The following is a 12,442-nucleotide window of genomic DNA, read 5'->3' as shown; positions in this document are numbered from 1 at the left end:
TCGATCAAATTAGAAACTTACTTTTATATAAAATCCATAAATTTATTAATATAATTATGTTATTTAAAAATACTTTAATTTGCATCTAGAAGCGTCTAGAATTTTTCAGAGTACACTAACCTGTGATAAGCTACGTGTTTGTATGAGCTTGCAGCCAGCACATACATGTAAGTTAGCAGCTTTTAGAAGCACTGAAAAACATCGGTTTCATACCGTACAAGAATAGTCTACAAACACGTAGTAAATAAAACGTTTATATTAGACATTTTGTAGTACGTTGTGTTTTGTATACAATTTTATTGTTTTTGAAGTAAGAAAGTACAACTGGAAAAAAGAAAAATCGCAATTGCTCAAGTACTATCTTAATTTTTCAAATTTGGATTATTTTGAGTAATAGTAATAACTTTTAATAAATTACACGAATATTTTATGTAGATATTTACAAATCAATATAGATAGTTGTAAAGCTATGTACTTTAGTTAACTTTTAATTTGAATTTATTACGATATATACGTAATGTTATATTTACAAATCATATTGTATATACATATGTACATATCAGAGTACGTCGAGAATATATGTGTCATAATAGAATACATTCAGAATATAATTCGACTAACAACCTATTAAATATTACCTTAAAAATATCAAGGCCATATTTTTACCCAGGTCATGTGAATTTCTTTTTTATTTTCAAGATTTACAATCTTACAACGAATTAGATTTAAAATTGAAACATTTTGATCGACAATACGCTCAATAGTAATGACAAAATTCTGTCAATATATAAATATATATATTTAAAATATAGAACCATGTTCAATATTTATAAAATGTAATTAATGGATTTCGATAAGTTCTTGAAACATTAATTATTTTTTTCCTAAAACATTTTACATCTTTTTATGTCTTGTAGATATATGATACATCTTTTCAAAATTCTATTTAAGTATATATATATAAATATATATATGTATGTATACATTTACACATTTTATAAACCTTTACAAATGCACGCTAAATGATCGATACAATTGTTGATAGATAAATCTAGAATAACACTTTTTATAAAATCATTGTACTATTAATAGATAGTCGCCTGCGATGATCAACACTTATTAAAACATCGTAGATTTTGGCACACAATTGCATTTATGTATGAGTCATAAGACCAAAATTGTACTGATTAGTGTGCAAAAATGCCGCTAATTGCATCTGAATAATATATATCTGAATGTTTCCATAGAATCATGTAATTTATTGAAAAATCAATAAGTACGACAATATATATTTATTATCTGCATTATTTGCCATTGATACTGATGATGATAAAGTTAAAAACGTGATAAACTGATTGATTTTTAGAAAATATTTTGTAAATGTAAAGTTTCATTGGAATATGATTGAAATACTATAAAATTCATGCCATTCATTCATTCCAATTATAATATTTATAAATTCTTATGTAACTAGGAAGATTATAATAATAAAATAATCGAATAGCACTTCCTTCTGAAGTAAAATCTTTCAGACATATATGTTACTTTTGTATAAATAAAAATACTAACTTTCGCTAGATGTACGGCTATAGATAAAAGATCCTTTTAATTATCATATTTGTACTTATTATACGTATAAAATTATTCTATAGACACCTAGGAACAATATCTATATGTAAAAGTATCTTTGTAGATAAGTAGAATAGGGAATTTTCTCAAAACTTCCTAACTTTGAATCTCGAATATTCTGGATACTCGATCCGCCATGTACAGCTGGCAGAAGGCAGCTATAAATACGCGCGTCGCGAGCCATTGAAACAGTATACTACAAACATTTGAACTGTGAACGTCAAAAGTGAATTGCTGTGAAGAAATCTGCAACTGAATACGTTATTTAACGTATATAGCTACCAAGTAATTCAGTCAAAATGTCTCTGATACCGTTGCTGTTCTCCAACTGGTGGGAGGAACTGAACCATCCACACCGACTCTTTGATCAGAATTTTGGTTTGGGGTTGTATCCTGAACAATTATTGAATCCAATCATCCTCGATCAATACATCTTACCCATTCGAGATCGAAGATCGAGAAGCCCACAGATGTACTATAGACCATGGGGTGAACTCCTGCGAAAAGACGGAGGAGGAGGTACATCCACGGTAAAAGCGGATAAGGACAAGTTCCAGGTAATTTTAGATGTTCAGCAATTTAAACCGGAAGAAATCAACGTCAAAATCGTTGGCAATTCCGTGATCGTCGAGGGAAAACACGAAGAGAAACAAGACGAGCATGGTTGGATCTCGAGACAGTTTACCAGAAAATACTTGATTCCTGAGCAATGCGATGTCGATCAAGTAACATCTAGTCTGTCGTCTGACGGTGTACTCAATATCACTGCGCCTAAAAAGGACGAACCGAAGATCCAAAACGAAAGAACTGTTACTATTGAGCAGACGGGTAAACCAGCGTTAAGGGAAGCAGAAAAAAAGGAGATGAAGGAGGAAGAGAAGAAGCAGGAAGAGAAGAAGCAGGAAGAGGAGAAGCAGGAAGAGGAGAAGCAGGAAGAGAAGGAGGACGAGAAGAAAGAAAAATAAAGCCTAAAAAATGTGTTAAATTATTAATACATGTTCTTCTGTTTGTGTTCTGTTCCGCTTTTATACATGTCAAAGCGCATTTTGTCATGTAATTTGATTTTTGTACTATAAGTTAAGATTTTTTTTTAAATAAAATGTTCGATAAAATATAATTTTGAGTCTCTTTCTATATATATATATATAAACTTATCTATACCCTTCATATTTAATCCTTGCTTTCTAGATTGTTAATCTGTAAAATGTCTATGTAAAACATATAAAAGTTAAAGTATTAGTTTTCAAGTTATTGTTATTTATTTTAGCTATTCAAAAATATGAGAGGATTACTTTAAATTGTACTATTAGCTTATAGATATTAACATTAGAACATTATTGTTAAAATAATTTGTTCTACATACATAATTGTAAAAAGGTTTCAGCTGCTATTAAATTGTAAAAATTATGTATAGTAATTGAAAATTATCGAATAATATCCATTAAAATACAACTTTTATAAGCTCATATTCTATACATATGTAATATAGATGGAATTTAATAAAAAAAAAGTATTGAAAAATAAATTACAAAATGCAACAATAATTTTTATGCTACATTTAGGTGTTAATGTATCCGTATTTAAAATATTTCAATATAAATAAACTGTAAAATCTAATAGAAGTAAGTAATATACAAAGATTGTATATTTGTAACTCTTACTAAAAGTTTTAGCCAATACAATTACAATAACATATATATTATATGTAATATTAATTTATAATTTATTATTTATTGCTAGCCCACCACTTTGTTTTTTTAAATATACAAAGTTTATATACAATTAATGTAAATTGACTGAAGTAGCTAAAATATTTTATCTCAGAGCATTATAATGTTTAAGATTATAAAGATATAAATAAAACTTGTAGTTAGTGCCCATCAAGTTCTAAATTAGATTACATGAAATTTAATATGATCTTTAATTTTAATTTAATATAATCTATAAAACAAGTATGAACAAGTCCAATAATGCAAATATATTCTATTTACTATTTCGTTCGTTGTACAATTTGAGATAAAAAATTTTGTGTCTTAATATTTTTGATGAAACGGTGTAATTACGGATTATTTTGAATTGAAAAAATTTTCGTTTTACATTAATTATGACATATCTTTACCAATTTACATTTCTTAATTATTGTCAAGAAACAGAAAAATTGAATTCTTTAATTCACATTAAACACTTCTGTTGCAAGCACCATGAATTACCACATATCATTTTTATTAGACTTTATCAAGTAATACTTTTTAAAAATATTTAGATTATATTTTTACACTAAAAAAATCGATGTTTTAAAGAAATAGTGCATTATCGTAACTAACAATTAATTGATAAATCTGTTAAAAACAACGTTTCTCTTTTATAAAAGAATAATAGAATTAATCTCGTAATTAGACTGCGGATATTTATGCAAATTCACATTTTAATGAGCATAACTAAAAGACTAGGATCTATGTGGAGATTGGTTTGACCTAAATTTTATAATAAGCACTGTATTTTGGATATTTTATATATGTTCATTCTATGCATTCTTGCATCTTTAAATTTGCCATAAATGCATAAAAATCCGCAATCTACCAATAATCATTTCTTTTCTTTACTTTTATTAAGTGGAACTTGGTAAACAAATGTCTTCTTTAAACATTGCTTTCTGCTACAGTCTTAGAATTTACAAAGCATAAAATATACCAAAATTATTAATATCAGCTGTCCTTCAATACTTCTTTCAAAATAGATCCTGTATTTCTGGCTGGGATAAAATCCGGGAATGTTGGTAAATTTACATTGGAAAGTAACGAAGTAGATTGTGTTGATGACGTAGAATGTTGCCTACTATGACCAGGTCGTGGTAATGGCTAGGAAAAAAAAATAGTCCAATTGAAAACATCACATATATGTATAAACAAGAAATAAAGAAATACTGTCCTTACCGATGTTTGAATTGGTAATGCTGGTAACTGTGGCTTAGGTTTCGATTCGTTTTCTAGAAATCTAATAAATGCTGCCGACAAAGATGCTTCGTGATCCTAAATAATATAATTATTTCATTTCTATATCATATTATCTAATAAATATTTTTTATAAAAATGTATGTATATTTATACGTAAGTGTGCGTATGATCAGAGAGGAAATTTTCTCTCTGGTATGATCGATGTCATGTACTGTATATGTATAACCAGCACCAAATAATTCAGTATCTCGATATCTCGCAACAGTAATTTATAAGACCCGCGAATATATGTATCGTGGAATGGAAAATAATATTAAACTTATTTGATGTATTTGTTAATGAGTAATCCTGTATTGTGTAGTGCAAAAACCTGTTTTAAAAGAAAAATTAATTTACCTTATTAGGATCGGTAGATCCACCAGTTAAACGAGAAAACCAGCTATTTTGCCCGACTGTATTACTCAACCCTGCTTTATCCTTCTCTGTCTCATTGAAATCCAAAATTGTGGAAAACACTCTAAGCACCGAAGATTTATCTGCTGCCGACGAGGACAGGTAACCCAATAAGAGGTTTTTAATGAGAGTCCTGAAAAAAGTGAATGTTTTATTTACAATTAAAGAAAATCTTTTCTACGATAATTTTATACAAAACAGTAGATAAATTTAAATTTAGAAACATAGCTAAAGTTTGAAATTCTAATTCTCTCTGCAAAAAATATTCATAGATGTATGAAATAAATACTAACTTATCAATTTTTCCCTCTCCACTTTGCTTTGCCTCTTCTATCCTGTGATCAGCAGTATTTACAAGATTTGTTAACCGGTCCACTAGAAATATATGACAAACCATGTAAGAAAGGGAGTAATAGAAAAAAGATCATTAAATGTCAGAAAATAATTATTATAATATTCTGAGTTAATCATGAGAGGGAGTAACAGAAAAGAGATCATTAAATATCACAAAATAATTTTTACAATATTTTGAATCAATTATATGTTTAAAAATGTAATTTCAGTAAAAGTATTAACTGCTTAAGGAAAAGTTTAGCATGTTGGATGTTTCATTTCTAGACATGTGCATTCCAGCGTTGTAAAGTTGGCGGATTTGGAGGTTGAAAAGACATGAGCGTAAGTATAACACAAGTACTGGTTGTCTGAATATCACACCAGTACCTGATGTAATACTCACACCCATGTCTTAGTTGCTCATGCTGCATTCTTCATTTATCATGCCATACTAGCAAACTATGACGCATGCCACTAGAAGTAAGAAAGCTATATTAATATAATAAGTACTTTAGTATGTTACAATACATTACATTAAAGAACAATAGCTATTCTAATATGATTTCATTATAATTCTTTATAAATAAATGATCGTGTACTTTATTTTTCAAATTAATATAATTTGCAATGGCTACATTAATTTTACCTCTGGCAGTCTACTCTGACAAAAATTAAATAAATTACAATTCTAGTAGTATTAATGATTAAAGTTAAAATAAAAAATGTACGTTATAGATGGTGGAATGAAAACCTTTAACTACATTTTTTCATCCTTGTAGGATAATGGTAACGGGTGGGAAACCCCACGAGGTAATATGAGCTTTTACAATTCACACGCTCACAGTTACCGCATGAGATTACCCACACTAACGCTACCAAATTTTACGTTTATATAGATCTGTTTATGTATTACATATTATTTCAACATATGTACATGTATGACTAAATGTCTTAATTTATTTGTGATGTATTTGAGTGCTGAACTTAACTTTCAAACTACAGAGGAAACTAGAGAAATACGTAGTTCACTTGTATTTCGTTTACAGATTGTAGTTATAGTTCACAGATTATAGTAATAGATTACAATTATAAAAATACATATATCATCATACATTACTACTATTACTTAGTGTGATGATTACAGTAGTATTGTAAATTCATGGTCATCAGTATTGCTTCTTAAGAATTAAGAGATTACAATATTATACAACTCTCATACTATGTGTGCACCAATATTCCAATTGTATAAATTGAAAAAATAAATTAGCCATCGAATGTAGATGTAATGTATACATAAAAAGAGTGTTTAACAATATTGATATAGTCCTCGATGATATAAACAAAAAATTATGACATAAATTAGATTAGAAAATATAATTTACATATAAATAAAAAGAAACCATACAACAAATCTTTTTACTTTTGTGCCTTTGCTATTTAACAATATTTTATATGTTAGTATATAGGAATTTATAAGTAGAAAAACAGGAGAAGGTACCAGCACCAGTGGCAATGCATGAGCCAACGAAGATGTGATTTAGTGCGCTAAGGCGATCGTCCAGTTCGTAGCCGGATACCAGCAAGAATCCTGGGCTATTGTCAAAATCCCAGAATTACCAGCTGATATTTGACTACATCACCGGATTGTTTACGTGTTTGCTTTTTGCAGATTAGTCACAGGTCACACTCAAACTGATGATAATAGAGTGGGATTTAACCATTTCACCAGTGCATAAATTATAATTAGAACATGTGTGATATTTTGTGTATAGGCAAGCTATTATAGCACCAGATTCTTATGCATAAAAAAAACCGCATGTGCTTTTCTACTTTATGTAGAAACGGGATTTTAAGGAATAATATGCATACTGTTGATCAAATGCATTATACTGATATTTTAGTCCGATATTAATACTTTTTGTATTTTTCATTGCGTATGGTCAGTAATGATACACAATTTGTGCGATTATATATTTATTATTTTGCATATTAGTAAAAAGTTAGAACATGCTAGAAAATATTTATAAATTTAATCTAGGTACAATACAGTTCGTAAAATCTAAATTATATGAGAATAATTCATTTAAAAAATTTAAATATAAACATTTTTTAAAATGTAAATAAAAATAAAATACTTCATATAAAAAAATTAATATGAAAATTAGAGAATTATTCTCAATACTTCAATTTATTCTCAATATTTAGCATTGATGTTACATAGCAATATATATTGCAAATTTTAATAATTAAATAATACCAAGCTTTATTCTACCTAAGAAATTTAGATATTTAATTACATTACATTTAGTTTCTTGATACTTGAAACTTTATTTTGTAAATTACACTAAAAACCACATGTAAAAATCCCGAAATCCCGAACCAAAGAAGCACATGTGCATATTATTTCCTCACATTTAACAATAATTTTTGAAAACTATATTATCTAACGTATCTCAAAATTAATTACGTCGAATTAATTATGTATTGATTTTTTGTGAATTTGGAAATATGAATTTTCTTTGTGAACGTATAAAAATTGTGTAAATTTGCTATCGATAAATAATGATTGAAGAATTAATTGCAAAAAATTCTAATCATGCGAAATATAAAAGAAACAAGTTGCAGGCAAAGGTAATATTTTGTAGTAATAATAGAATCGAGTACCTTCTTGGTTTAGCTGTTCGATTCGTTCTGTTTTTTTATCGAGTTGTTCGCTTAATCTGGATGCTGCTTGTAAGCATTCTTTTGCTTCAGCTAATTGTTCCTATTAACAATTATTAAAAAATTATATATTACCCTATTAACTATTAGATAAGCAATTTTTGTAATATTTATGTATAAACATACAATTATATAAGTATACCTTAAGAATTGTGACATCATTGGCCAACTCTTCTTGTTTTTTATGGGATTCGATTAGTTTAGATTGAATTCTCCCAGTTGCCGCTATGATATCTTTTTCCTTATCTAAAAATTATAAATGAAAATTATTATCGAGTTTCAATTAATAATAATAATAATAATAATAGCAACAACAACAACAACAACAACAACAACAATAAGCGATAATTTCGTATAAGACACGTTGTGCACAGAGATTATGAAATATTTGAAATTACCTCGTTGGAATTGTTCCAAGACTATCTGTAAATTAGTTAAGGACGTAGTCTGTGATAAGATCTTATCTTCAGCGATAGCTAACTTATTTTGTATATCATCCCTTTGCTGAACAATCAACGCCATTTGTTGTTGTAACGTTTCCACTTGCTGATTTGCTCTTATATTTGCGGACGTATACGCGTTTGAACTGCTCTTCATTTTTTCTTCAGCTTGCTGTAATTTCACTTCTAATTCTTTTCGCGTTTCCTCCGCAAGTAAAGCGTCTTCCGTATAGCTTGATTCCATTTCAACCAAATGTGCTCGTAGCCTTTCTAACTCCTTTGCAGCGTTCGCTTCTTTGCCTTGGCTTTCGCTAAGTTGATTCTGTAGCATTCTGTTGTTCGATTGCTCTTGAATTAGAGCTGCTTCCAACGCGTTACATTTCTCATTAAGAATCGCAATTTCCGTTGTTTGCGTTGAATGTTCGACGATCCTGCAAGTTTCCTTGCTGTTCGATTCTTCGGCATTTCTCAAACGTTGTTCGACTGTCCTCAGTTCATGCTGCAGAGTGGCTATGTCCTTTAATTCAGAGACATTTAAGTCTTTCTCTGTTAGCAAGTTCTGACCTCGCGATGTTTGTTCGTTCAAAAGGTGCGTCAACCTTTGAATTTCATCATGATATTGCACATTTTCATTGTGTTTGATGGTTACAAGTTTCACAAGTTCGTCCCTTTCGTTCTTTATAGTCGTAAAATCGAGTGTTTCTGTATCAGTTTTTGCAAGATAGAGTGCGCTTTTCAGGTTATTAATCTCTTCGTCTTTTTCTCTAATAAGATGAGATAGACTTTCTATCGTTTCTTTAGCCATATCAGCTGATTCTGTATTTTCTTCAATTGCCTTTTGTAATTTCTTTTGCGAATTGATGATTTCTGCCATTAATTTACTGTTATCATCCTTCAAGGTATCATTTTCTCGTATCTTTTCCTCTAAAATAGCTGTAATTTGTTGCTTCTCTTTATCACAGACATTTTCATTTATACGATTTAATAACTCTTTTTTCTCCGCTTGTAGACACGCAATATCATGCTCCAACTTGATACAGCTATCCCTGGCTACTTCGTATCCGGTTTTTAAAGTTTTATTCTCTTCGGCAACAGTGGCGAAACTCTCTTGTAATTTTATCAATTCTCTCTCTTTCAAACGTAATGTTTCTATTTCATTCTCCATTTGAGCATAATCGTCCTGCATGGAACAAAATTTTTCAGTTAACTCGCTAAGCTCTAATTCACTCTTTAATTCGTCGCGTTTCTTCATTTCGTTTTGCAAATTTTCTTTTTCCAATTGAAGCTTCTCAGTCGTTTTGTTCATCGACAAAAATTCATTTCTTAGTTCTAAGTACCTTTCTTCCGACTCTCGTAATCGTTCCCTAATTTCATTTATTACTTTTTTATTATTCGCTACTTTTTCCTTCAATTCCGTCTGTTCTTGCTCTAACAAAGATTTTTCCGTGTTTACCAAGTCTAATTTATCGTTGGACTCGTCTTGAATGGCAGTTAACTGTTCCAACCAGGAAATCTTTTCTTTCGTTAAACTTTCGTTCTCTTGACTCAGCTTCGCTATGTAACTTTCTTTCAACTCTATTTGGTTGAACGCTTCGTCCAATTCTTTTCTCATGTTTAATATGTCGTAATCTAAGTCATCTTTCTCGCGATTAGTTTTGGCTAATTGCTCCTGAAGATCTTTTAACGTATCGTTATTCCCTGTCTCTGAATTACTTTCACGCCACTGCGAGATCTCTATTTCTAACTGTTCGTTTCTCCGAGACAGTTCCTCGTTTTCCTTTTGAATTTCGTCTTTCATATCTCGCAGAATCGCCAAACTGTTTTCTAATTGTTTTCCACTAGAAACGGATGTTTTCAATTCTTGTCTCGCGTTCTCAAGATCGAATTTCAGCTCCTCGACTAATTCCATGTTCTCATCTAAATACTTGCATTTCTCCAATGATATTCTCAGCTGTTCCTGCGTTTCTTTCTCCGTGTTCTCCAATAAATCGATCTTCTTTCGTAACTTGTCATTCTCATCCAACGTCGTATGCAATTTCCGATTCAGATTCTCCATTGTATTAAACGTGTCCTCGATATCTTCCGGAATATTTTCTAATTTTGCTGGTTTTCTCGTTCGAGATGCAGGCGGCGACTGGCCTTGATTCTTTAATCGTGTTTCGTTCGGACAAGTACTTCGTAGCATCGAATTTTTCTTTCTTAACGAGTTTTTCTTGCGCAACGCGGAATTTTCTATTTGAAGACGCTTCACCTCCTCGTGCAACCATTCAGTTTCCGATTCCACCACGTCTTTCGTCCATTTCACGTCAATGTACTTCTTCGCCAGAGCCTCGAAAATCGACTCATCCGGTTCTATTTCTACAAAGGAACTCTTCAAAATATTCTTGACCCTCTTGGTTAATTTGTCGAGCATATTCCCCTCATTCTGCTCGTCGGTCGATTCGTTTTCTTCCATTTCTAGATCATTTGTTTGGATATGCTTATCTATGCTCTCTAAACTGTTAGTTTGTACGGTATGGTCGACAGTTTCTGTTCGTATCAGCGTGTTGAATTCCACGAGTTTACCTTCCAGTTGGGCGACTTTATCTTGAGCCTGATTGTAGTCTACGTAAAGCTGTTCGTAAGCGTTTTGAAGGCACTGGTGTTTTTTTTCGACCTCTTCCTTGAGGGACAATAGTTTTTCTAAGGGTTAAAAGGAAGATGGAAATGACCAATCATTTATATTATCAAGTTTTTAAGAAAATAGAAGAAAGTACTAGCATTATTAGATGGAAAGGGTTAACGACATGCTTACCTATCGATTGTTCATGCTGCTGATCCAATTCTTCCACATTAGCGAATAATCTTTTATTTTCTTCCTGAAGTTCCTCGATTTTCTTGTACAATTCCGATTCTCTGTTGCTTGACCCTTTGATAAATTCATCTCGCATGTGGTTCTCTGAACTCACGTCGAAATTAGGCTTCAACGCGGCGGTCTCGTGGCTGACGCTATTGGGCCTCTTAAACTTCTCATCGAAGTCAGACTTTTCTTGTTTATTAGCCTCGCTATATTTCTCGTTCTCAGTTTCCAGCGCTTTTAGCGCGCCACGAACTAAATCCAGCTTCTCGAGGGAGTTCAATTTGGACAGCACCGTACGGAAATCGTTGATCAACGCTATTTCATCCGATTGCATGCGTCTCGTGTTTTTCTCGGTTTCCCAGCTCTGATTAACATAGTTTTGCTTTTACTGTGTATCGTTCATCATAAAATGCTTTAATACTGTAAGGCAAATTTTTCAAATGTTTTTTGAAACTTTAAACTCAAGAACGCCTCTCCTTATTCTAGGAGAATAATACACAAATATTTAAGTCTTCGAAACACTGAATTAACTAGTTAAGAAAAGAAATTTATTATTTTCATTAAGGAGATCTTCACAACGTAAAAATGTGTTACATCTTTGTGCTTGATCATTTGCTTCATTTGGTCAGACTAAAGTCTTCAAATACACCGCATCGTTTAAAATTAAGTAACTCGAAGAATTACATCGCGTTTCGTTTTATTCGGAATGAAACTTCTTATTTTCATAATCATATATTTGTTGCACTAACATGTTAGTAATCTTAAATTCGCCCAGTTAAACACAGTGATTCATTAGGAATGTTTCCATGCTAACAAACTCGAAGATTGAAATATATCCTCTAAGCAAAAAAAAATCTAGCTTCCTTGGGTACAGATTTTCCGAAATAAGTTATTTCTTCGTTTTACTTTTACGAAGAATTACTAAGATATATGTATATACCTACCTTTTCTTCCATTTGTATTATACGGTTCACCATATCTTGCTTTGCTCTTAAGAATTCCGCTTTTTGATGACCATCGGTGAGTTCATCTTTCAAAGAGGAATTGTTACCCTGGAGTTAACAATTGTGACA

General features: G+C 30.9%; 2 protein-coding genes across 2 annotated transcripts in view; one reads left to right on the top strand and one right to left on the bottom strand.

Annotated features, from left to right (window-relative positions):
* The first annotated feature begins 1,787 nt into the window (after positions 1 to 1,787).
* On the top strand, positions 1,788 to 2,746 carry LOC105666325 (protein lethal(2)essential for life). Its single transcript, XM_012314610.3, has one exon. The coding sequence runs from the start codon at positions 1,929 to 1,931 to the stop codon at positions 2,592 to 2,594; it is 666 nt and encodes a 221-aa protein (XP_012170000.1). The 5' UTR covers positions 1,788 to 1,928; the 3' UTR covers positions 2,595 to 2,746.
* Positions 2,747 to 4,218: 1,472 nt separating this feature from the next.
* The window catches only part of LOC100651552 (thyroid receptor-interacting protein 11), a 44,845-nt gene continuing 36,621 nt past the window's right edge, over positions 4,219 to 12,442 (bottom strand). Inside the window, exons 5-13 of the mRNA XM_003393514.3 lie at positions 12,314 to 12,421; positions 11,325 to 11,733; positions 8,489 to 11,212; positions 8,233 to 8,336; positions 8,034 to 8,133; positions 5,330 to 5,411; positions 4,980 to 5,169; positions 4,563 to 4,658; positions 4,219 to 4,487 (exon numbers count right to left, since the gene is read on the bottom strand). Of these exons, the coding sequence (XP_003393562.2) occupies positions 4,335 to 4,487; positions 4,563 to 4,658; positions 4,980 to 5,169; positions 5,330 to 5,411; positions 8,034 to 8,133; positions 8,233 to 8,336; positions 8,489 to 11,212; positions 11,325 to 11,733; positions 12,314 to 12,421 (3,966 nt within the window). The 3' untranslated portion in view covers positions 4,219 to 4,334. The remainder of the gene's footprint in view (positions 4,488 to 4,562; positions 4,659 to 4,979; positions 5,170 to 5,329; positions 5,412 to 8,033; positions 8,134 to 8,232; positions 8,337 to 8,488; positions 11,213 to 11,324; positions 11,734 to 12,313; positions 12,422 to 12,442) is intronic.

The sequence above is a fragment of the Bombus terrestris genome, chromosome 2, assembly GCF_910591885.1.
Source record: "Bombus terrestris chromosome 2, iyBomTerr1.2, whole genome shotgun sequence".
Taxonomy (NCBI): Eukaryota; Metazoa; Arthropoda; class Insecta; order Hymenoptera; family Apidae; genus Bombus; species Bombus terrestris.
The sequence above is the reverse complement of the archived record's forward strand: the minus strand, read 5'-3'. Positions and strand labels throughout refer to the sequence as shown.

Coding starts and splice junctions, on each gene's coding strand:
- LOC105666325 (XM_012314610.3), top strand. CDS start 1,929: ATGTCTCTGATACCGTTGCTGTTCTCCAACTGGTGGGAGGAACTGAAC.